The sequence below is a fragment of the Chaetomium tenue genome, assembly GCF_020726465.1.
Source record: "Chaetomium tenue strain MPI-SDFR-AT-0079 chromosome Unknown F5144scaffold_4, whole genome shotgun sequence".
NCBI lineage: Eukaryota > Fungi > Ascomycota > Sordariomycetes > Sordariales > Chaetomiaceae > Chaetomium > Chaetomium tenue.
In genome coordinates, this window is record NW_027117332.1 from 1,810,938 (window position 1) to 1,834,775 (window position 23,838).

A 23,838-nucleotide genomic window follows, 5' to 3' on the forward strand; every position below is an offset into this window, starting at 1 on the left:
TCCAGAAAGAGAAAAAAAGCTGAAAGGGGGATTAGTTATTCAAGGCACGTGTGCTTATTCTGGGCCGCGTTCCAGGCTGTCGGTTTGCCGCCGGTCTGCCGCTCGAAACATGTCTCACCCATCGCGTGGGCCGACCTGCAGAGACGGTTGCGCTCGTCGTGGACGAAGAAGGCAACGGCCAGAGGAGACGACGTTGTTAGCAATTAGTAAGATACCTAGAAACCGTGTCGAATTTATTCCACCGCATCCCCATTGCCACAATGATTTACGGTGGTGCAAGTGATACGTGCAATTACAACGTTGAACAAACTTTGCACAGTTACCGGGTTGCGCCGGCCCGCACTCCCTGATCGACTTTACAGGCTGGGGTTGCAGGGTTACCTAGGCAGGAAGGAGTCCGATCTCCCGTTTTCGCCGTTTCCAGGTTGGTTTGAGAAAGCTGATGGAAAGCCTGGGAACTCAAACTACCTGAGGTTTGATCGTACTAAATACACATAGTATGTACCTAGTTACAATGTATTGTGCACATTTGGTAATTCCCTCTCGACACGCCAATCAAGGAACATCCACACCACAGAGCCGGATCCCCGAATCGGGTTGCGGTACTTTTTCAAGCTCCGACACCACACAACAAAATGCAGTTCGCGACATCGAGACTGTGCTTTTCTTTTCCTGGAGGCTATTAGACAACGAAAATGCACGGGGTCAGACAACGGCTGATAGCATGGCCGAATACGTCCAACAATCCTAAAGACGCAAGGATCAACTTGGGCCTGATGGCTGTGGGCCGGCCTCGGGCCTGAACCACCGGCAAATCCATTTTCCCAAGGGCGATATGATTCCCGGTTTGGCAATCCACGGCGGTTCCAGAATGTCCCGGCGCTGGAGTCTTCCCCGCACCCCTCAACCCCCAACCCCCACACTTGGCCGCGAGCCACCCTTTCTTGTACCGACGAAACGGTGCTGTGGGTGCGCGTCTTCCCGCAACGAGGGGATGCCCCATGGTCCCATGGGGGATACTCCTGTGTATGCTACCATGCGGATGGGGAATAATAATTGAGCAAAAAATATGAGGTCCGATGCGGACCCGCGAGTCAAGTCCCACTTGGATCCGGCGCCGCCTGCCACACAAATCGCGATTAGCATGGTCCGATGCGCTGCGGGTTTGGGGCCGAGAGAGCAGGTGCCGAGGACTGGATCCAGGCTATTGCGCTGGCGTATATATGAATACCGAGTGAAGAAGGGACAAGCCTCCTTTAACCGCACCATTGATACCCTCTGTCATCCGACTCACTCCAAACCTAGGACTACTTTGTTTCTCTCTCAACTTACTCTCCTATTCCCCTAAAACACACATCTATTCAGACGAAAGCATCGTTATATCTCCTAATCGAGTCCTAATATGGCAGACGTACGCGATCTACGCATCGTCATTATCGGTGCGGGTATGCCTCCCTCGATCTCACTCACGTCTCACCGGGCAATGGATACTGGATACTGACGTTTTGCAGGCATGGGTGGGCTGGGGACCGCCCTCGCCTTTGCCAAGAAGGGGTTCAAGAAGATCGATGTCTTTGAGACGGCGTCAAATCTAGGCTTCGTCGGCGCCGGCATCCAGATGCCGCCCAACGTCGTCCGTGTACTCGACCGGTTAGGATGTTGGAAGGAGATCTACGCCGAGGCGACAAACGTCCAGGGGACCAGCATCAGGCGTAAGGAGACTCCGGGCCGACCCCCCAGAAGGAGCTCGAGGGGCTAACCGTCTAAACAGAGGGAAGCACGGATGTAGAGCTCTCACACGTGCGGATGCCGGACATCGAAGAGAAATACGGGTACCCTCACTGCACAGGGCACCGGTCATCACTCGCCAACGGCCTGTTTGAGGGTTGCAAGAAGGAGAGCGCCATCACGTTCCACTTCTCGACCGCGCTAGCCCGGGTGAACTCGTTCGCCGGCAAGCCCACCATCACACTCAAGCCGCGCAACGGCGACGAGTACACAGTAGAAGCCGACATCGTGCTGGCGGCGGACGGGATCAAGTCGGCGACGCGCACGCAGATGCTGGCGGAGCTGGGCACGCAGTCGGAGGAGGAGGACACGGGCCAGGCGGCGTACCGCATCATGCTGGACCGGGCGCAGATGGAGCACGACCCGGAGATGCTGGCGCTGATCGAGAGCGACACGGTGGTGCGGTGGGTCGGGGAGCGGCGGCACATCATCGCGTACCCCGTCAGCAACAAGCAGATCTACAACCTGTCGTCGGCGCAGCCCGACACCAACTTCGCGGCGGCCACCAACGCCACTTACACGACCAAGGGCTCCAAGGCGGCCATGCTCGACGTGTACGGCGACTTCTGCCCGCTCGTGCACCGCATGCTCAACCTGGTGCCCGACGGCGAGGTGTGCGAGTGGAAGCTGCGCGTGCACAAGCCGCTGCCGACGTGGGTGCACGGGTCCGTGGCGCTGCTGGGCGACGCGTGCCACCCGACGCTGCCGCACCTTAGCCAGGGCGCGGCGATGGCGATCGAGGACGGCGCCGTGCTGGCCGAGGTCGTCAGCAAGATCCCCGCGGACAAGATGCACGACCCGGAGACGGTGTCCAGGACGCTCAAGGTCTACGAGCTGCTGCGCAAGCCGCACTGCAGCGCGCTGGTCGACATGGCCGCGCACTCGGGCCGCATCCTGCACCTCGGGGAGGGCAAGGCCAAGGAGGAGCGGGATCGCGAGTTCCGCCAGAACGGCAAGACCGGTTCTGTGCCCGACAAGTGGGCCAGTCCGGACGTCCAGAAGATGATCTACTCCAACGACTGTGTCCAGGAGGCCATCGACAACTACGACCGGCTGTTTGCTAGTCTGTGAGGTGGTGGTCATTGGAGGGCGTTGGAGGGAGTAAGAGGGAGAATGGGGCATTGGTAGGGAAGTACGGTATTCTCAGTACTGGCCACGGCCGGTCGTGATCCTATAACGCATACCCTAGAAGAAGCAGCCACCTAGATATTACAAGGTTTACCGAAAGAAAAGAAGAAAAACAAATAAATAAACGAGAACCACGCAAGCCATGACATAAGAGACCATCGTGAAAGTCATGCCATGTATGGGCTTGACCAAGATCCCCTTGATACGCCAGCCTGTCTGCTCGCTCCATCACAGGCCATGGGCAGTCCTGCGCCCCATCCCGCGGTCCCTGCCCGGCGCCCATGCTATTTGCGAACTCGTCGTGTCGCTCATCCCGTAGTCAATTTCGTAGGCAGCCCATTCGTTTTCCAAAGCTGCCCCAGAATTTGCGATCTCGTACGATGCGAGGCGCATAGCCATCCATGCCCCCTCCCCCAATCGTCTTTTGTGTGTGTCCAAGAAAACCAGCCTCCCGGCGACCAACCCATCGCGCCGACCGCTCTTAACACAACATGTCCAAGCAGCAACAGCACGCCAAACCAGCGAGACACGCCGAAAGGAAACCCTGCGACGCACATCCGTTAGCATACAACCACCACCCTGAGGAGAAACAAACGGAAACAAAACAGAAAAGAGACATACCGGCCCACTGCTCTTCTGCTCCTGCGGTGGATAATGCGGCTGCTGCCCCGGCGGATACGGGCCCTGCTGGTAGTAGCCGCCCGGCGGTGGGCCCTGCTGCGGGTGTCCGCCGTAGCCCATCGGCTGCTGTTGCTGGTAGTAGCCGCCGGGCGCGCCCTGTTGTTGAGGGGGCGGGCCGCCGCCTTGGTAGTAGGCCTGCTGCGGGTACGAGGGGTTGTTGCCGTAGGCGGGGGGCTCGTCGTGTTTTTGGGACATTTTGGCGGTGGTTTGGTTTCTGGTTGTGGTTGCGGTTGGGTGTGTTTTTGATGAGGATGGAATTGTGGTGGATTAGTTGTGCGCGTTTGGTGTTTGGCGATGACCTAGCGATCGGGAGGTTTGTTGTTGGGGAGCGGAAATAGTGGGCGCTCGAGAGAACTGGCGGTCGCAGAGTGAGTGAGTGAGTGACTCTTGGGGAAGATGGGCGCAAAAAGAAAGGAGCAAGGCTGAAAACTGCGTTGGTGGTTGGTGGTTGGTTTTGAGCGATGGTTGCCCCTGCGTGTCAAGCGTGGCTGTGTCGCAGATTATGTAGGTACGTACGTGTCGTTGGACCCTCTGACCCTTTGCGCAGCGATGATGTGCAGCAGTGGCGGGGGCGGTTACTCCGCACTGTCCGGACTGTCCAGCGCCTTGGATGATGGGTCCTCGGTTGATTCCAAAGAGTGCGAGGGCTCCCTCCTTGTACTCGAAAAAAACTGGAGACGGCTGGAAACGGGATGCAACAAAGACAAACAGACAAGATGCGGCAGCCTGTCTGAACGAACGCGCGATAGCTAGTTATCGAACAAAGAATGAATAGACCTTCAACTCAGTGCCCAGCGTTGGCAATTGGGGGTTTCGGCATGAGCCAATCCGTGTCTTGATGGCTGCCGTGCCATTCGCTCCTTCAGACTTAGAACGTCTCACATGGGCGGTTCATTGGCAACCCCTTCGAGACCATGTGTGGCACTCAAACGCTCCGCCACAGCCCTGCGTATTGCTCGGGCTAAACCGGACCCCAAGAGACCGAGTCCGCAGCAAGACGGAAGCGGATTCTGTGATTGAGAGAGCGCGGTCCGTTTGCTTGATGGATGAAATGGCCGGGATCTGCGGTAGTAACATGGGTTTTTACATACTATACAGTTAATCCCTCGGATACGTGCTGTTAAGGTGCTGACTATGATCTCCATGATAGCGATCGCAACCAATCCGCTTACGTGAAATACCGTTTGACGATACCGAGGGAGGAGCAGGTATCCGATCATTTGTGGTCCGCTGACACGGCAGCCAAGGACAGAGATTGACCGATCAATGTGACACTGTTGAGAGATGAAGTATGTACGAAGTGAATACTAGTGTTTGTACCTTGTGCATGAAGCAACTGTGGTAGGCTGTATCACTGGGTTCCTGAACACTGTTGTTACGTACCCCAGGCTTGGCAGGGTCTGCACGACTCTCGTCCCATCGTCGTCACCACCTCCAACCCTCAACCCTCACCCTACACAGTAAAACACTGCCCAACCAAACTCAACACCACCAACACCACCACCACCGCCACCTACCACATATCCCATCATGACCTCCCAACCCCCCCAACCAACCCAGCCCCCAAAAGAAGCCCTAACCTTCCCCGCCGCCCACGCAGCCCTCATCACCCCCTACCTCCCCCCTCACGCACAACCACAACCCCAACCCCAACCGCAACAACAACAGCAACCCTCACCCCCACCCCCAGAAAAAGCCCAGAAAACCCGCCCGCACGTAACGCTCACCTACGCGCACTCCCTCGACGCCTCCCTCGCCCTCGCCCCCGGCGTGCGCACCATACTCTCCGGCCCCCAGTCCAAGGCCATGACCCACTTCCTGCGCGCGCGCCACGCGGCGATTCTGGTTGGCGCGGGCACGGCGGTGGCGGATGATCCGGGGTTGAATTCGAGGCTTGTGGCGGTTGAGGGTTTGGGGGAGGGTTTGGAAGGGAGGGAGGGGGGGGTGGTGAAGCAGCAGCAGCCCCGTCCGATTGTGTTGGATCCGCGCGCGCGGTGGGCGGTTGATGAGGGGAGTCGGGTTGTGGGGCTGGCGAGGGCGGGGGAGGGGTTGGCGCCGTGGGTGTTTGTTGCGCGGGGGGTTGTGGTGGAGGAGGGGAGGCGGAGGGTCTTGGAAGGGGTTGGTGGGCGCTATGTGTACGTGGAGGCGAGGGGGGAGAGGGGGCGGTTTGCGTGGGCTGATGTGTTGGAGGTGCTGGCGCGCGAGGGTATTGCTAGTGTCATGATCGAGGGTGGTGGCGAGGTGATTAACTCGCTGCTCGAGCCCGCGGGGAATGGGTTTGTCGACTCGGTTATTGTGACTATTGCGCCGACGTGGCTGGGGCAAGGCGGGGTGGTGGTCTCGCCGCCGCGGACGGTTGGGGATGATGGGCGGCCGGCGGAGCCGGTGCGGTTGACGGATGTGACGTGGTGTCCGCTTGGGGAGGATGTTGTTATGTGCGGGAGAATCAAGAGGTGAGGCGAAAGGATGGCTCAATTATAGTGTCATGGTGGCTACCACGAGGCTACTACGGAAGTCAAACACCTACAAATGCCCCCTCCATCTAATCTCCAACCACCGGAATGGGATATAGCTGATAGCCGTCACCACAAACGCCATCTCGAACCCAATATCCCCCGTCGTCTCTGCAATCGGACCCGTATACCACGGCGCCGCCATGCCCGGCACCACCAACCCCATACTCACGATCGACGCCCCAATGGCCGCAATCCCCGGCGGCAGCTTCCGCCCAACATTCCAAATCCCATGGTCAAACGTCGAGTAGTCCATCCGCCGAAACACCACCAACTCCACAATCAACACGGCATCAAAGCACCCCGCCCAGTACCCAATCACCGCCAAAAAATTCGTCAAACTCTCCTCCCACTCCTCGGCCGCGCGAATCGCCATCGGGATCATAATCGCCATCGTCACCAAAATAAACACAAAGCGATGCACGCGCGCAAAAAAAGGCAGCAGCATCTGCAGGTTCAGCGCGACGCTGTACATGGAGATGGCGATGTTGCCGATGACGCTCAGCGCCAGCAGCACGAGCACGAAGCGCCCGAACCCGCCCGCCGGCGCCAGCATCTCGCTCATCACCCCGCCGATCCCCGTCGCCTCGTACGCGGCGTGCCACCCGGGCACGTTGGGCACGGCGCCCCCGATGGCGGCGCCGAGGATGAGGAGGGGGATCGAGGGGAGGAGGAGGCCGCTGTAGATGTAGAGGAAGACTTTGGGTCTGGGTTGGGGTGGGGGTTGGGTTAGTTCGGCTGAGCTGAGTTGAGGGACGGGGGGGGGGGGTAAAAATACATACCGGGACGTGCCCCGCGGGTTGTGGTAGATGGAATAGTCCGAGACGGTGCCGCCAAAGGTGATGAAGTAGCCGGCTATCAGGCAGCCGAAGGTCAGGACTTGCGACGCCGTTGCCGGCTCGGCTTCACTCTGGAGGTAGAGGTACTTGCCGCCGCCGCCTACGGCGATGACGATGGAGATTAAGTTGGGGATCCAGGTCCAGCGCTCCCAAAAGTGGAGGGCGTTGAAGCCCATCAGGGAGACGGCGAAGGAGACGAGACAGGCAATGACAATGCCCACGTCGACGCTGACGTTGTCTGGGTTCAAGGAGGCAAGTGTCTGGCCGGCGACGACGGACGAGAGGAGCGAGAAGCCGGTCACTGTGGCGGCGTTCAGGAGGAGCGGTATGGTGACGAGGTAGCGCCTAGTGGTGTATTAGACAGGGTGAAAGTGGCTAAGATGGACTCATTCTCGACGCACCCGAACGAATATCGAGCCTGTACGAGCTGCCGTAGCCCTGTCTCCATGCCCCCTATGCCCATGAAGGCAGGGGGGATGCATGTGAGCAGCGCAAAGAACAGAATAATGAGCGAGGCGTCTCTCAGACTCAAACCCATGCCGAGCGTGGCCAGCATGCCGGTCGGGATTCTGTGGCCAGGGGGGTTATTTCACGTCCCACAAGATAGTGATTTGGTTACGTACGGGAGCAAACACAAGAGGCAGGTGAAAAAGACGGTAAAGAGGTTGCTGTACTGGGTAGAGGTACGCTGATCGAGGGGCACAGGCTTGATGCCGTTCTCCTCAACACCGGCGTCTAGCAGTTTCTGGTACCATTTTGGGTTCTTGTCGCGGTCGGCCTCGTAGACTTCGCCATCCTTCACGGTCAGGAGTGAGATCAACTTTGCCCACTTCTTGGGTTTGTCTCGGTCCTGGCTCTCGAGATCCCGAGGGACCTCCTTCCCTCCTTCGGAAACGGTGGCGGTTGACATGGCAGGTCAAGTGGGAGGAGAGATGTTACCAACGGTAAGGCTTACTGTTCAAGATTGAGATGAGGGACATTCACACAGGCAGGCAGGGTATTTATCAGTCAACCCCGGGGGCACGGGAAGAGGGGTCGTGCTACATCCAAACCATTCCAACTCGGCGTCCATGGCGGAGATGCGACGATCATCGGCATCAGCGCCAACAACAACCCCAAAATGGGAATCCCGCGGACTTTTGCTCTGGGATCTGGGATATGTTGGGGTCCAACAAGCCGGATGGCTTCCTGATAAGACGGGGATGCAGACACCATGTCGGCGGCAGTAGCTTTAATTGGAGGGTAGTGTCCGGGGTCGAGACCAGGCTGCAGTTGTGATTGTGGCTAGCATGACGCCGGGATATCACGTCGTGAGGTGGGACATGCAGTCACGCAGCCATGCAGCCATGAATCCATGTAGCTTGAAGAGTCCTACATACACAGTAGGCTGGCTCGAGGTGAGCCCGGGGAGGGCCGAAGAGGGGAGACCCAGGATAGCTAGGTACCTAGGTTGGGGGTAGGGTGGGCAAATCGGGGCGCGTGTGTGATTCCCCGCTTCCGAGCGGGAAGGGTGTTGCACAGAAAGGCGTGTGTTGGTGAGCATTTGATGCAAGCTGCACTTGCACATACATACATCCATACCTACCCTAACTGCTCCGGGTTGTCCTAGCTCGTCATGACGCTTCCTACTCGTGTGAATAATGTGAGGAGAGAATGGCAGTCGATACAAGAGGCTGGCGGCACTTGCGTACGCCGCGACCTATATGCGGCTCGGCGACCCAAGCAATTGGGAACCACCAAGCCGATAAAAAGAGAGGAACGAGAGAGCAACAATAGGTACCAATTGGTGATGCTCCGGCTGTTGTCGGCAGGCATGTCCTTCTCGGAGGTGGGGCGGTGGGGGTAAAGCCGGGCAGAGGTGCGGTTTCGGACGAACAAGCCGACCCCTCCCCGACTTCGCTCTGCTATACTTATAGCATCATACCTTGTCGAATTTATTCTTGAATTTCCTTACATACTTTCCAATCCCTCATTCTCGTGCTTCGTCACACACAACGGACTCTTCTTGAACGAATTCCGTCGGACAAGTATTGCAACCATGGCGGAACACAACATTGTTGTTTTTGCCGGCGACCACTGTGGCCCAGAGGTAACTGACTGCCCCCCCGAGCTTTCCCACCCTTGACTCTAGACGGAGAGAGGCTGACTTTGGTTAATTAACAGGTTATTGCCGAGGCCATCAAGGTACGAGCCATTTGCGACCTGCAATTGAGTACGTCTGACGCGGGATTCAGGTTATCAGGACGGTTGAGGAGCTGAGCCCGACTGCTGGCAAATTCAACTTGGACGACCACCTGATCGGAGGGGTAAGTCGTCCCCCATTGACGGATCACACGGGCTCAAGGACATCCAGGAAAGAAGTCTCTTGCTGACCTCAACGTTTCTCCCCAGTGCTCCATCGACCAGACTGGCGTCCCCCTCACAGACAAGGCCCTCGCCGCCGCCAAAGCCGCCCACGCTGTGCTCCTCGGCGCCGTTGGTGGCCCTGAATGGGGTGCCGGCGCCGTCCGCCCGGAGCAGGGCCTCCTAAAGCTACGCAGTGAGATGTGCGCCTATGGAAACCTCCGTCCCTGCTTCTTCCCGTCCGACGCCCTTGTCGAGTCCTCCCCCTTAAAGGCGTCTGTCTGCCGCGGCACCGACATGATGTTGGTCCGGGAGTTAACCTCGGGCCTATATTTCGGAGAGCGCAAAGAGTACGATGGAGTTAATGCGTTCGACACTGCTGTTTATACGAAACCAGAAGTCGAGCGTATCGCGCGGCTGGGCGGTTACCTAGCTAGGGCTAGGGGAGAATCGCGGGTTATCTCGCTAGATAAGGCAAACGTTCTGGCGACAAGCAGACTCTGGCGCAGTGTGGTGGATGAGGTTTATAAAAACGAGTTCCCTGAGCTGAAGGTTGAGCATCAGCTTATTGACAGCGCGGCCATGATCATGGTCAAGAACCCGACGAAGCTGAATGGCGTTTTAATAGCGCCCAACTTGGCTGGTGAGCGAGGCCCCTCGTCCACCTTGAAGGCGGTTAAGCTGATGAGCTTTTAGGGGATATTCTCAGCGACGAGGCGAGCGCTATACCTGGAAGCATCGGGCTCCTCCCGAGCGCCAGTCTCTGCGGGCATCCAGGCTCCGCAGTGCCTTCTATCTGTGAACCGATTCATGGTGAGATTCCCATCTTCCACTCGAGCCCTCATGTAGACATCAGTCGCTAACACAGATGACAGGGAGTGCGCCGGACATATCAGGGCAAGGGATTGTCGTGAGTCGAGACCCCGTTTTGGGCGATTTCTATTCATTCGCCGCCAGTACAGAGCTGACATGATTATCAGAATCCCATTGGCACCATCCTTTCCGTGGCCATGATGTTCCGGTACTCTCTGGATCTCGCCCACGAGGCTAAAATCGTCGAGGACGCGGTCCGCGCTGCCATCGACGCCGGGCTAAGAACCAAGGACATGGGCGGCAACACGAGCACCGCAGAAGCAGGAGACGCCATCGTTGCTGAGCTGGTCAAGATTCTCAAGGCATGAGGTATCCCACGCCTTTGGGAGAATGGGCAGAAGGGTTTAAAGGGGAACATAGGGATGGAGGGGTGAAAGATATAAAGATCTTGGTTGGGAGGAGATTGATTTATTACTTGGCGAGGACATAAAAGGGGCGCAGTTATTATAATGGGTGAGCTAGACGCAGCTTTATCAGACCTCTTGTGCTCGCCCTGGGTCATACATATATGCTAGACTCAAAATATTTTCTCTTTCTCAGGGGACTCACGCATCCCGAACTAGCCTTGAGCTTTGGTGAAACAATTCGATCTCCAACTTCGCTTGAACCTCAGAATGTTGAAGTTCAAGTGGGGATTAACTAAGATGATGATGCTCAAGCCATTCAATACGAGACGAATATATTCGGGGGTTAGGGTTTCGTATTAGAGCTAGGCAAGCACGGCTGTTGGGCGGCACCCCACCATGCATTGCGATCCACATGCGACAAGCGACAAGCGACAAGCTGCCAACTCCGTGTTTCGAAGACGAGACGGTGGGAATATAAGCATTCTTTATTCGCTATCTGGGGATTTTTTGCAACCACTGTTCTCTCGCTCAAGGAATAACAATATTCCCACGCTTAAACCATCTCCCTCCCTCGAGACCCCCTCCCCTTAGGTTCTGGCTTCACCGCGTACCGTCGCCATGGACGGGCCGTCCATCATCAAGGAGCACGGCAAGGGTATGCATACCACCACCACTTTTGCAAACAGGGAGCTGTTTTGCTAACTGCTTCTCATAGCCATCATCAACGCCATCCGAAGAACTACCCAAAACGACGTAAGCCGACCTCGACCCCCCCGACGCACACCAAGCCCTCTTCCAACCTTCCAGGAGCCTGCGCTGACCTTGTCGCGTGTCTGTTAGTGGAAAGTTCTAGTTATCGATGAAGGCACCAAGAGGATCATCGACAGCTCCGTCAACGAAGATGACATTCTCAACCACAACATCGCCAGTATGCCTCCGTATCCCTGCCCGACGAATCGTCAGCAGCACTAAACCGGTCACTCAGATATCGAGCGTATCGAGGAGCGGAGGGAGATGAACCCGGACATGGATGCTGTATACTTCCTCTCTCCCTTGCCACACATCGTCGATTGCCTGCTCGCCGATTTTGAGCGCCGCCGCTACAGGAGGGGGTTTATCATATGGGCTGGCACCTTGCCCGACCAGCTGGAACGCCGCTTGGATGGGGCTCGGAGGCAAATGGGAGGTATGGCGTTGCGCTTCTCTGTGTTTCAGGGTTGTTGGGCTCACGATATCTATAGGCCCCCCTGACCGTCTCCTCGTCGATTTCTTCCCCCGCGAGTCACACCTCATTACCTTTCAAGACCCGTCTAGCTTTCTCGTCTTGTACAATCCCACGTGCAACAACCTCGTGGCACCCCATTTGCGCACCTTGGCATCAAAGGTACGGCCATGTCGTCCCGCGCGTTACGATGGGGGCGCTTTGTTAGCTAACGAGGCTTTTAGATCGCCTCTGTCTGCATTACCTTGCAAGAAGTCCCCAAAATCCGGTACTTCCAACCCCCCGCACACACCACCCACGAAGCAAAAGTCTTGTGCATGCACTTGGCTCGCTTCGTCCAGGAGGAGCTAGATAACTATCAGAGATTCGACCGTAATTTCCCACCGCAATCCCAAAGGCCACAGTCAGTGCTGCTCGTCACAGACAGGTCCATGGACTTGATGGCCCCCCTGGTACATGAGTTCACCTACCAAGCTATGGCCCATGATCTGCTCCCGATCCGGGACCAAGAAAATGGCAAGGTTACCTTCCACTTGACTATCAATGAGAACACCGCCAAGGCCGAGGAGAAGGACATGGAACTCGTGGATAAGGACGCCGTTTGGGTCGGCAATAGGCACCGCCACATGAAGGATACCATCGACAGGCTCATGGCCGACTTCCAGAAGTTCCTTGACGCAAACCCCAGCCTCGCCAAGAAGGATGATTCCTCGGCGCCCACCGTGAACGACATTCGAGACATGATGGCTGGTCTGCCGCAGTTCCAGGAAATGAAGCAGGCCTACTCCCTCCACCTCACCATGGCCCAGGAAGCCATGAATATCTTTAAAAAATACAAGCTCGCAGACATTGCTTCGGCAGAGCAGACCTTGGCCACCGGCCTCGACGAAGATTACAAGAAGCCCAAGAACGTCCTCGATGACGTTGTCCGCCTTTTGGACAACCCGGACGTAGCGCCCGCAGATAGACTCCGCCTCATCGCCCTGTACGTGCTGTACCGTGACGGCGTCATCGAGCAGGATATCAGCCGGCTTCTGTGGCACGCCTCGCTGCAGCGGTCACGCGACAGCCAAGACCAAGTCATCATCGAAAACCTCCATCTCCTCGGCGCCCGCCCCGTGAAAGAACTCAAAGAACCGCGCCAGCCACCACCCCCACTCTTCCCACCTCGCAACCCCCAAGGCGCCGTTCCAGACGACGAATACGCCCTGTCCCGCTTTGAGCCCGCCCTCAAGCAGATGCTCGAGCGCGTCTGCGCCGGCGACCTGGACCCAGCCCTCTTCCCCTACGTGATCCCCCCTCTCGAGGCCGCCTCCGAATCCTTCGGCTCGCAGGGATCCCTCCGCTCGGCGGCGCCGCGGTGGGCGTCGGCCAACCGGCGGCAGGCCGAGAACCGGCAGCGCATCATCGTCTTCGTGGCCGGCGGCGCCACCTACTCGGAGGCGCGCGCCTGCTACGAGATCTCGGACAAGCACAACCGTGACGTCTTCCTCGCCACCAGCCACATGGCCTCCCCGGGCAAGTACATCGCCGACCTGCGCGCCCTCAAGCTCGACCGCCGCCGCCTCGACCTCCCCATCGACCGGCCCCCGCCCCGCGCCCCGGCACACCTGTTTGAGCGCCCCGCCCCGACCCCGGCCCCGCCCCCGCAGCAACAGCAGCAGCAGCAACCTGCCATGGGCATGGGTCGCCAGGCGCCCCCTACCGGCGCCCTCGCCGCTATGTCGCTCGGGCCGTCCGGGTCGGCGTCGTCGTTGGGCGTTGGCGGAGGTGGGGACCTGAGGCCGGGGACGAGTGGGTCGGATGGGGGCGGGAAGAAGAAGGATAAGGAGAAGAAGAAGCGGAATATCTTTGGGATTAAGAAGTAGGGGAGGGGGGTTGGGCGGGTTTTGGGGTCTGATTTGGTTTGGTTTGGTTTGGCTTCGGCTCGGTCTGATCAAGCATGGAGTTCCGGTCTCGTTTCGGGGTTGGTTGAAGGGTGGAAGGACAAGGTACTTTTTGGAGAGGGGAGGAGAAGAAGATGTGCGGGTGTATTTAGCGGCGGGGGAGCGGAGGCTGGTGATCTCCGTGTTGTGTCTATGCTACCAAGTCTACCTTGTGTATGTGGATAGAGATGGACGCTGCGCTTTTGTCGTATCTACTTCCATCGAGGCATGAGACAGTTACATAAACACGAGTAGTTAATTTCGACGTCACCAAAGCACAATTCTCGGGGCGTAGATCATGACGTTTCCCCGCTGTATACCCATTTTCGGACCCGAAGCCGTCGGGCTGCCGCTACAGCTCGCTTGTTCTTTCGGTTGATGAACCTGCGCAACTCATTTACTGTAATGTACACATACATCATCACCGTATCCCTGTCTGCCAGAAGCTGTCTTTTGCGCTTCGCAGTCACACGTTCTCACCCTGGTCTGGCAAGCTCGTTTATTTACCACCCTCCCACTCCGGGTTCTGTATCATGATAAATTAGCATTGGTTCATGCTCATCACAAGGTGTAAGGGAATAGGAACGTACCTTGCGCAGGATCACCAGACCCTCCAGAGTGCTGTTCAAGCTGATGTACTCCTCGTCCTCGAGCTCGGCGCGCTCACCATACGCCAGAAGCACCGGTGTGCTCTGCGTCTGCCAGCCGGTGATGGTCTTGGGGCGACCGGCTTGGCCGACGACGTCAACCGCCTGACCAACCCGCACGTTGACCGTTAGCGGCTTGAGGTTCTCGTCTAGAGTAACCAAGAAGCGTGGGTGCATGGCCGTTACGAGGAAGTAAAGTAGGTAGTGCGAGTTCGACGTAATGAACTGCTTCGAGTCGATCATGGCCACGAGGACAGTGAGGAGACCGGCCGCGGAGACGCGCGATAAGATCTGGCGGTCGGTGTGGAAGGGGTTGATAGAAAGCGTGCCCTTGCCCATGTGCAGCAGACCCTGGGCGATGCGCACCATAAACAGAGATTCCTGGTCCCTATGGTAGTAGCTCGCAAGCTGGCGGAGAAGTTGCGCCAACCTCGCGTTGTTAGTACCGGCGCCCAGGAGACCCATGGCGAAAATGGCGTTGATGGCGACGTCATTATCATTGTCGTGACTGTACCGCGAGAGTGTGTCGTAAATCTTCATCTGCGGGTTGCTGGGGCTGACGAGACCCATGGCCAGGGGTACTGCCCTTCGGATGTTTGCCTCCCCATAGTGCATGAGATGACCGAAATGGCGGAGCACCATGTCTTGGCCGACGTCCTCGCCCATGGAGATCAACCCGATACCAAGCACAGCATAAGCCTGCAGCAGCTCGTCACCCTTCTTCTCGTCCGACTCCTCCATGTGCTCGTTGCACAGGTGCAAGAGCTCCTGGATCTTCAGGACAGCACCTGTGCCAGCCCAGGCACAGATTGACGCGAGAACGGATGTCGGCTTCGCCATAGGGTGCTCGACAACCTTTAGCGTCTCGAGAACGACATCGACCTCTTCTTGGCGACCAAAGTAGAGTAGGCCCAAGCCGAGGGCGAGGAAGCGCGTCCACTTATCCGTAAGCTGGCTCTTACGCTCGTCATCCATCAAAGTCATAATGATGGCTTCACCGGCCTCGGCGTGAGAAGACCCAACAAAAACCAACCCGCAAGCTAGTGCGGCCATTGCCGACACGCGCATCTCCTGGCTCGTGTCGGAAATGATGGGCAAGAGGTAAGCGAGAAGCTCCTCTTTGTTTGAGCCGGCATATGACAGGCCAAGACCCATGATGGCGGCTACTCGGATCAGGGGGTTCTTGTGGTTGAGCTTGTCGTGGTCGGCAAGCAGGGCCATGGCAGGCTCTGAATCCAGCCGAACGCCCGAGTTCATGATGCCTATGGCGAGGTAGGCGCCGGCCTGGATCTGCTCCTCCTCGAGGTAGGTGTACTTATCAACCTGGTCCAGGCCGCTCTCGATATCCCACATCAGCAGGGTCCCCAGGGAGGCGACCGTGGACATCATGCCCTCCTCCTTGGTCTTCCATACCCAGCTCTCCTTATCCTTCTCAACCAGCATCATCTTGTCGTTTCCGAAACCCGCATTCACGAAAGCGTTGACGAAAGCGGCGGCCAGGTTGTTACGGGCAGAATCGAAATTTGTTAGGCCAGCCACGCGGCTGCTTTCCAGGTGGCTCTTGTAGATATCCTCGGTCGTCTTGGGTTCCAAAATATTGAGCTCCTTGCCCAGGGACTTAAAATGCTCGGGTAGTTTCACGTTGCCGATACATTCGACGATTTCCTCGTCATCGGGTGTATCCCTGTCGAGGTCCAGACATATTCTCTGGCGGGCGACGAGGAAGGCAAGCTGCTTTTTCAGCGCCGGATCCGGGGCATCGTCGAAGTCGGCGTTGATGAGAGCGTGGTCGTTAATCCGAATAGCAAGCACCATGGCTTGGGTGTACTGCTTGTAATTCTTGTAGATGCCGTGCGCGACCCGGAGGAACTGCTCGTTCTCCGGGTAGGTGAGTAAGTTGACCATCGAGACCATATACAGGCAGACCCTCCCATAAGTGTTCTCGTCGACAAATTTGGGCAGCTCGTCAATGATCTCCAGTTCGCTCATCAGGTCAACGGCATCAGCCTCTTGATTGCTCTTGAGAAAGAGCGGCACGAGTGTCAGTGCGAGGTCTACCAAGTCCGTAGTCGACTCGTCGGCGGTGATGCGCTTCCCGTAGACCTCGCCGATTTCGAGCGCGAGATGGCGGACGTACTCGTGGCCCCACGAGCCGATGTCTTGGGTGGGTGCGAGGAGGCGGTACTTCAGGGTGTCCTGGCGCTCTTCGTCCGAGTAGGTCATGCCGATCACGGACAAGACATCAGCCAAGGAGTTTTTGTCGTCGCCTACCGGCCATTCCTCGTAGAGCTTTGTCATTGTCTCATAGTGTGGCCGTAGGAACTTTAGGGGCTTGGGGACGGCTGTCATGGAGGAGGTTGATGTTTTGATAAAGTTCTTCATGGTCTCGAGGGCCGGCTTGTAGAGCGATGCGTTGGATTCCTGCGATGCTCAAGTCAGCAACTGACAAACAGGTTGCCCATGGAAGTTCGGCCACGCACAGTCAACCGCTCAACAAGCATGTCGAGCTCATTCTTCAAGGTCTGGTCCTCTTCGCTGAGCTCTTCCGAAGCTATGATAGTCGTGATGGTCAGCCAAACCGAATCGACAAGGGTCTCGGGTCCCAGCGGCGCGGCGCAGGAGAGGATAACAAACACTCGGCCTTGTCGTCCTCATCTTTCTTGCCGTTTGGCACCGGCTCCCCGGCCTTGTCCTTTTGTGTCTCATCATCCACGGCCTTCCCCTTGCCCTTGTCGGCCGTCTTGGACAAGTCGCTCTCTTGCGCCATGGTCGGGTCTTGGATGGCGGGGATGGCCCGAAGCTTAGTTAGGCGGGGGGAGGTGTCGCGGAAACGGCGGCAGTCGCTCGCGTTAATAAATTGGTGTATTGGATCTCCAATGCCTGATCCCGGCGTAGAGGATAACAGTCGGGCTGGGGCGATTCGGGTTGTTTGGTGGGTTTGGTGGGCTTGGTTGGAAGGGAGTGGAAGCTTAATAGATCCGTGCGGGCAAGGCAGGCAGCTTGGTTACGCGATGCTACTTGCCGCCTGAGGCGAGGCGCCCAACCAGCGGTCAGCTCCACCAAGCTCGACAGCCGCTCCTTGCTTGGGGGCTGGGGCCAACAGCCGCCCTCCGGCCCCGGCGCATACAAAATCCGCTCCATTCCTGCTCACCCATGTCCATCAAATGTTAATTATGACGGACCGATGGTTATTCGCACCGTCCTTATCGGCTGAGCTATTCTCGAGGCATTGTCTTATCAGCCCCTCGCAGCCATGAATTTTTGGTGGGACACTACTGGGTTTTGGAGGGGCTAACAGGAGGACCATCAACTGACTGCCTCTAAAGTGTGCTCTTGATCAACAGACAAATTGCCAACCCACACAGCACCCTCGTGGTTTTCCACGGCCATTCGCAACCATGAAGTTAGACACGAGAGCCATGCGCTACCTGACGGCGGAAGACTGGAGGGTTCTAACAGCGGTTAGCTCCCCAATTCCATCATTGTCCCTTTTCGCTATCACCCCACTAAGACGCCCTCCCACTCCCACAGGTAGAGATTTGTAGCAAGAACCATGAACTCGTTCCGACCACACTGATTGAGAGGACCGCCCGCCTCAAGGGCGGCGCCAGCGGTGTGCACAAGTCTATCTCGGCCCTCGCCAAAGTCGGCCTGATTTCACGCATGAAGGAAGCCAAGTACGATGGCTACCGGCTCTCATACGGCGGGCTCGACTACCTCGCCTTACATACCCACGCCTCGCGCAAGCAAGTCTACAGCGTCGGCACCCGTGTCGGTGTCGGCAAGGAGAGCGACATCATGATCGTAGCCGACGACAAGGGCACGCAGAAAATCCTCAAGATCCACCGCCTCGGACGCATCTCGTTCCGCACCGTCAAGACCAACCGTGACTACCTCAAGAAACACCAATCCGGTTCCTGGATGTACCTCTCGCGGCTCGCCGCCATCAAGGAATACGCCTTCATGCAAGCCCTGCGGGAAGAGGGCTTCCCCGTACCCGAGCCCATCGCCCAGTCGCGGCACACCATCGTCATGTCGCTCATCGACGCCCCCCCAATGCGACAGATCGCCTCTGTCCCCGACCCCGCCGCCCTCTACGCCGAGCTGATATCCCTCATCCTCCGCCTCGCCAAACACGGTCTCATCCACGGCGACTTTAACGAATTCAACATCCTCATCCGCGAAGACAAGATCGAGAACGAGAGCACCAACACCAACACCGACACTGCCACCGACACCCCCACCGACACCCCCGAAAAAAACCAAGACGCCCCCTCCATAACCCTGACCCCCATCCTAATCGACTTCCCCCAGATGGTATCGATGGACCACCAAAACGCCGAGATGTACTTCGACCGCGACGTCGAGTGCGTCAAGCGCTTCTTCTCGCGCCGCTTCCACTTTGTGAGCACGGAACCAGGCCCCTTCTTCAAGGACGCCAAGAAGACGGTCGGCCGCGACGGCGTGCGCCGGCTCGACGCCGTCGTCGAGGCGTCCGGTTTCACCAAGAAGATGGCCAAGGACCTTGAGGCCGCCATCCGGGAGCAGCAAGCCAACCCCAAGAACGATACCGGCGATTCGGACGAGGAGGAGGACGAATCTGAGGATGAGGATGAGGATGAGGACGAGGACGGCGATGAGGGACTTCAAGTGATCGGGGATCAGATCGTATCAACCGAAGAAGGGTTAGAGAAACTAGCAATCAATGACGGGACTTGAATGAACAAGATTACAATGTTACCTTTCTTTCCTACCACCTTACTTGTCACGTTTAATTTCACCAAAGGATCCGGGAATATACCAAAACGCACATCACCACACTCGCCGGCCTACAACCAACTCGTTATGGCGCTCGTTATGGCACTCGTTAAGCATACACAACACAAAGTGGCGCGATCTCTTCCATTCGATCGATACTTCTATGCTTAGCTTTCGTGATCAAAGTCCAAGCCCCCATAGAAAAACTGAACAAAAGTACAAAGAGTATTTGTGGCTGCCCACCCCACGCCCTCCACTACCGACTAAGAGTCCGTCCCTAAGATTGTTCTATCCCAGTTCGACATAGTAGAGAAGTTCATTATGTGAGCTGACAACCCCTTTGTCCCGAGTCCGAGTCGCGCCCGCCCGAGGCCATTGCGACCATAGCAAAGAAAGCAAGATGACGATAGTGAATTATCCGATATCGTTTGAGACAACCCCTTCAGATAAGGAAAGTCTGGTGGTCCAACAAAAGTCCTACAATGCCCCAACAACTCCTGATATTATGTTAGGGCGAAGCATCAACGGCCATCTAGGCCCTCTCCGCCTTGACAGTGGGCGAGGACTGAGTGCTGCCCTTGTTTGCGGTGGGAGAGTCGACAACAGTCGCACCATCGCCACCCAAGCCGTCGTCAGAAGACACCGTTCCGGGCACCGAGATGCTCTGCCTGAAAATGATATTAGTAGGGATGCTCAAAAAGCTGCCCATCACACTGGTGCTGATCATACTTGGGGGTGTGTCCCATGCTCTGGCCCAGCATAGAGCCAGCGCTCGCGCTGCTTCCCAGGTTGGTACGGATGGAAGGCACGCGGGGTGCGAAGAGACTGGTCATGGGTTAGTTTCAAATCCCCAACCTTTAGTGGCATGGAAAGTGACCTACGCATTGGTGCCCAGGTCAGGGCGGCGGTTCCAAGGGGCAGGGCTGTAAATGCTCGGGTGAATCCCGACATCAGCTGTGCCATAAGCACCGATGTTGTACTCGTTGGTACGGAACTGGCGCCGCTCAGCAGTGATGCGCTTGAGCTCCTTCTGGGCCGGTGTATCCGCATAGCGGACCTGCATCAACATTCCCTCTTCTCCAATGGAAGCGCCGTGGTACTTCTTAATGATGTCCTCGCATTCGTCGCGCGTCTCGAAGCTGTCACAAGTGTTAGTGTACTGTGATTAAGTCTCGAGCACAAATCCCCACTCACCGAGCGAAACCAACACCACGGCTGTTGCCCATGCTGTCACGAAGAATCTTGCTGGAGACGACATGATAGCCAGCAAAGATTGCATTCAGCTCCTAGCCAATATTAGTCGACAGCAACTCAAGATCTCTCACGAATCAACTCACCGATTCGTTCAGGCGCTTAGGCAGGTTGGACAAGTACAGGTTGGTAGACAGCTCGTCGCCCTCGGCCTTGAGCCTCGCGTTGAAGCTCTCCTATCTCAAAGTCAGCGCCAAACACACTTGAGTTGACCTTGGAGGGAGAAGAAATCTTACCCGAGCGAAGCCAACCTCATACCCAAGATGGTAGAAGCCTCGGATGCACTTCTCGGAATCACGGACATCGGCAAACTTGGCAAAGCCAAATCTGGAACATTGTTAATCAGGTTTCCATCGGACATGGGAAAAAGACATACCCTTTGCAAGCGCCAGTCGAAGTGTCGATGATGGCCTTGCTCTGCTCGACGTTACCGAAGCGAGACGCATATCGATGCAGGAGCTCGTCGTCCGTGGTGGGATGGAGCCCGCGAATGTAGACATTGCGGTTTCCATGAATCCTATTCTCTAGGCACTGCTCTATCGACTTGGTGTGGCTGGGTGGCGTGAAAACAGCCGGCACGGCCTCCGGGATGGGCGGGTTCTGTTTAAGCAGCTCCAGGAGGCTTTCATCAATGGGCTGAGGGGCCTTGGGTGCGACGACCTGCTCTGGAGAAGGGGTTGTGTAGCTCGAACGGAAAACCGCGACTCTCGAGGAGTTGGCACGCTCCGACGCACTGCCGAAGAAGGGAGTGGCGGGAGTCGACTCGGTGGTGGAATACGAGCCACGGCGATTATCCAAGCCAGGAACCTCGCTGCTGCGGTCGGCGTAGGACGCCACCCGACCTGGTGTGTACGGCATGGCATGGTATGGAACGGGCAGTGGAGCGAACCCGCTCTGGACCGGGTATTGGCCAGAGACTCCGAACGAATATGCCGCTTCGTGCGGCATGCCAACATGAACCGGAACCGAATGGTAGCCTTGATAGGCAACAGATTGCTCTTGAGGGCCACAGTAGGCATGATGAGCCTGCATCTGTGACATGGCAGAAGCACTAGGTATGCCAGGACCGGCCGGGAGGGTCAGTGTGCTAAACTGGTTGACCACGGCGCCAATGGCATCCGAGTGGTGACCGATGTGCTGGCCATGGGAAGTCGGACCGTCATGCTGGGGGCCGTGGCCCATTTGAGCGCTGAGGTATGCAGGATAAGATGCGTGGCGATGGTTTCCAGTGTCCGAAGACATGGCCGCGCCGGCACGATAGTGAGTCATGATACAGGCTAGAATCAATAATTATTAGCCTTGTTAAACTTGGAGTCGAAAAAGTGAAGGCCATCGATCCAAATAGCCAGCGAATGAGACATGTCGAGGTCGGAGGGGGTTGTGGTGGAAGCGCTCGAAGAGGAGTCGTTTCGGTACGCACCTTTTTGATTGCACGTTTCTTGACAAATGAGTACTTCTTCAGAAAGGGTTGTCAATACAAGAAGCCGCTGCAGAATAAAAAATCTGGAGAGTTGAATGGCAAGTTATGCTGGGTGTGGTTGGGTTGTTGATGCGGGTACGAAGAGGGCAAAAGAGGGAGAAGCGGAGGAGGGGCGGGATGATAAAAGAAGAGAAGAACGAACGCAGACCCGACCAAGGGAAAGGTTGAAGAGGTTCGGGAAAGAGAGAAAAGCGCGTGGTCTGGAAGTTGGGGGGGTCGTGTTTTGACGCGTTGACTTACCTCCAAAATCGACCCTGACAGGTTGCCGCAGGATCACAGAGATGTAAGTATCGAGAACAAGAAACCGAGCCACTCGACGGCGATGTTAGTACCAAAGAGTCGAATGCAAGTGAGTGATGAGGGAGGTAAGAAGATGGATCGAGCTATCAGCAAGATGAATGGAAGAGACTGCGGTGGTTGGTTTGGGATGGGGTGGGAGTGTTGATGCTGTAATGATCGGAAGCAGAGTCCACGACGGTCCAAAACATTCTTGGGTCTGGGTGCGAGAAGAGAGAGGATTTTAAAGCGTGGCCCGAGTGCAAGGGCTCCTGCCACCTGTACGGGGATGGGAGAAGAGGAAAGCAGGTAAAGGACTTCCAGGTTGGAAGGCGCGTGGTCGTTGCCCGGACCTGCCCGGGCGTGCTCGGGATCCATTGCCTGCTTCCGCCGTAGAAAACCAACCTTGGAAAATCAAGAGTTGGGATTTTCACAGCAGGTGGCGTGACACTTGGGTATGCGATGAATGCTATCAAGGAGCAAACAAAGGTAAAGACGATGCGACAGAAGAAATTGTCTCTGGACTTACCTCCTGAACTCGACCTGATAACCCGAATAAGCCACCCGGGTATGACGTTATAGTATGCTCGATCTGCAAGTTTCTGAGTAGGAGCTTCCAAAAACTGTTGCTGGAGTTCAGTGGTTTTGAAGGCAAGGTAGGCTGGCCCCAGCGATTTGGTACCGAAAGAAAGTTAAGAAAGAGGGACAGCACAGGGACCAACGCGGGTTTCCTCGTTATCGGGAAGCTGTTTAGCAACTGTTTGACCGAAGGAAGGAGCGGGCTCCCAGGGACCTTGGTAGTAGCCTAACGATGCAAGTCCGAGTGACTCTGCCAGCTTCGGACGCCCAAGGCACACGGTTGGTGACGTTCGGGGTGCTATTGACCGAATCCTAACCGAACTACCTGGTGTCGCTTTCACACACTGATAGGCACAGTACGACCCTCGCAACAGTCGGATCTTGTTGGTATCTGGGTTACTGAAATCCAGTCGCGTCTTGTACCCTCTGCTTGCCTTGGGTTTTAGCTTTCGTTTCCTTCTCTAGGTTGCTCCTGCCTCGCGACCGGAAATGACAAAGGATTGGTCAAAGCCAAAACAAAAAAACGAAACCAAAAAAAATTAAGATGTCTATCTTAATATCCACTGGGTGGGATGGTCGACCTCCAACTCTGGCACTGCATGTTGACTTTTACACTGAATATAGGAGTCTTTGCAGGCGAGATGCTTGAGAGATGTCGTCAAGGAGCACCGGTGATCAAGGAGATACTTCGCTTCGCATTGACCTGGCCTTGTGGCAGTGTGGTGGTGATGGATAAGTGATCTCTGCAACCTCAGTCAGCATGCTGCTTTTGTGATGTTATCTGGTAGGGGGCTGACTCGACCTTCCCTGCTTACAAGAACCACTCGCCGCTTAGTGACTTGCAATTCCGGTGGTCGAGAGGTCGGCGACGGTAAAAACCCTTGTCAAGAAGCTCTTCAAGCCACTGGGTAGTATCTTCACGCTCCTAAGCCTTGTGGCTAAACGAATACTTGCTAACAATGCTGGATAGGGATACTGTGGGTGAAGGAAGAAGAAGCACCGAAACACGAGGAACACCGGCACGGACATCAAGCTCCTTTAGTATGGAAGATGGGCGAGTGCCACCTGCAGCCCTCAGAGGACGCACCTCCCGAACGACGCAACCTGGCAGGAGGAGCTACAACTAAGCACCCCACGCCATAGAGGAGCTCGTCTTCTGTTGAGCGGGGGTTGGTATACTGCATCCGA

At 56.6% G+C, this 23,838-nt stretch overlaps 9 protein-coding genes across 9 annotated transcripts; 5 read left to right on the top strand and 4 right to left on the bottom strand.

Annotated features, from left to right (window-relative positions):
- Window positions 1-1,203: 1,203 nt before the first annotated feature.
- On the top strand, window positions 1,204-3,002 carry F5144DRAFT_233278 (uncharacterized protein). The gene is made up of 3 exons (XM_066783262.1): window positions 1,204-1,445; window positions 1,512-1,712; window positions 1,772-3,002. The coding sequence occupies exons 1-3, from the start codon at window positions 1,403-1,405 to the stop codon at window positions 2,857-2,859; spliced, it is 1,332 nt and encodes a 443-aa protein (XP_066642979.1). The 5' UTR covers window positions 1,204-1,402; the 3' UTR covers window positions 2,860-3,002.
- Window positions 3,003-3,144: 142 nt separating this feature from the next.
- Window positions 3,145-3,792, bottom strand: F5144DRAFT_602618 (uncharacterized protein; the record flags this gene model as incomplete). Its single annotated transcript, XM_066791224.1, has 2 exons — window positions 3,145-3,288; window positions 3,538-3,792. The coding sequence occupies 2 exons, from the start codon at window positions 3,790-3,792 to the stop codon at window positions 3,145-3,147; spliced, it is 399 nt and encodes a 132-aa protein (XP_066642980.1).
- A 1,180-nt stretch (window positions 3,793-4,972) lies between these two features.
- F5144DRAFT_649018 (dihydrofolate reductase-like domain-containing protein) lies at window positions 4,973-6,087 on the top strand. The gene has a single exon (XM_066792958.1). It carries the CDS (start codon window positions 5,128-5,130, stop codon window positions 6,052-6,054), a length of 927 nt encoding a protein of 308 aa, XP_066642981.1. The 5' UTR covers window positions 4,973-5,127; the 3' UTR covers window positions 6,055-6,087.
- Window positions 6,088-6,120: 33 nt separating this feature from the next.
- On the bottom strand, window positions 6,121-8,239 carry F5144DRAFT_649026 (permease for cytosine/purines, uracil, thiamine, allantoin-domain-containing protein; the record flags this gene model as incomplete). The annotated part of the gene is made up of 4 exons (XM_066792959.1): window positions 7,573-8,239; window positions 7,351-7,518; window positions 6,893-7,294; window positions 6,121-6,817 (listed from the first exon to the last, which is right to left on the bottom strand). The coding sequence occupies exons 1-4, from the start codon at window positions 7,857-7,859 to the stop codon at window positions 6,121-6,123; spliced, it is 1,554 nt and encodes a 517-aa protein (XP_066642982.1). The 5' UTR covers window positions 7,860-8,239.
- A 612-nt stretch (window positions 8,240-8,851) lies between these two features.
- On the top strand, window positions 8,852-10,715 carry F5144DRAFT_572334 (3-isopropylmalate dehydrogenase). Its single transcript, XM_066788884.1, has 7 exons — window positions 8,852-9,038; window positions 9,113-9,133; window positions 9,184-9,255; window positions 9,341-9,935; window positions 9,989-10,105; window positions 10,168-10,202; window positions 10,273-10,715. The coding sequence occupies exons 1-7, from the start codon at window positions 8,988-8,990 to the stop codon at window positions 10,471-10,473; spliced, it is 1,092 nt and encodes a 363-aa protein (XP_066642983.1). The 5' UTR covers window positions 8,852-8,987; the 3' UTR covers window positions 10,474-10,715.
- A 415-nt stretch (window positions 10,716-11,130) lies between these two features.
- Window positions 11,131-13,602, top strand: F5144DRAFT_592742 (Sec1-like protein; the record flags this gene model as incomplete). The annotated part of the gene is made up of 5 exons (XM_066790390.1): window positions 11,131-11,167; window positions 11,228-11,265; window positions 11,353-11,440; window positions 11,498-11,698; window positions 12,038-13,602. 5 exons carry the CDS (start codon window positions 11,131-11,133, stop codon window positions 13,600-13,602), a joined length of 1,929 nt encoding a protein of 642 aa, XP_066642984.1.
- Window positions 13,603-13,880: 278 nt separating this feature from the next.
- On the bottom strand, window positions 13,881-17,330 carry F5144DRAFT_233448 (armadillo-type protein). The gene is made up of 4 exons (XM_066783263.1): window positions 16,941-17,330; window positions 16,787-16,857; window positions 14,250-16,727; window positions 13,881-14,185 (listed from the first exon to the last, which is right to left on the bottom strand). Exons 1-4 carry the CDS (start codon window positions 17,071-17,073, stop codon window positions 14,159-14,161), a joined length of 2,709 nt encoding a protein of 902 aa, XP_066642985.1. The 5' UTR covers window positions 17,074-17,330; the 3' UTR covers window positions 13,881-14,158.
- A 69-nt stretch (window positions 17,331-17,399) lies between these two features.
- On the top strand, window positions 17,400-19,204 carry F5144DRAFT_572342 (Rio2, N-terminal-domain-containing protein). The gene is made up of 2 exons (XM_066788885.1): window positions 17,400-17,767; window positions 17,838-19,204. The coding sequence occupies exons 1-2, from the start codon at window positions 17,705-17,707 to the stop codon at window positions 19,023-19,025; spliced, it is 1,251 nt and encodes a 416-aa protein (XP_066642986.1). The 5' UTR covers window positions 17,400-17,704; the 3' UTR covers window positions 19,026-19,204.
- A 55-nt stretch (window positions 19,205-19,259) lies between these two features.
- F5144DRAFT_532872 (uncharacterized protein) lies at window positions 19,260-22,069 on the bottom strand. The gene is made up of 9 exons (XM_066786978.1): window positions 22,036-22,069; window positions 21,736-21,771; window positions 20,692-21,592; window positions 20,552-20,642; window positions 20,402-20,491; window positions 20,259-20,350; window positions 19,946-20,203; window positions 19,794-19,889; window positions 19,260-19,732 (listed from the first exon to the last, which is right to left on the bottom strand). The coding sequence occupies exons 3-9, from the start codon at window positions 21,582-21,584 to the stop codon at window positions 19,597-19,599; spliced, it is 1,656 nt and encodes a 551-aa protein (XP_066642987.1). The 5' UTR covers window positions 21,585-21,592; window positions 21,736-21,771; window positions 22,036-22,069; the 3' UTR covers window positions 19,260-19,596.
- Window positions 22,070-23,838: the final 1,769 nt, after the last annotated feature.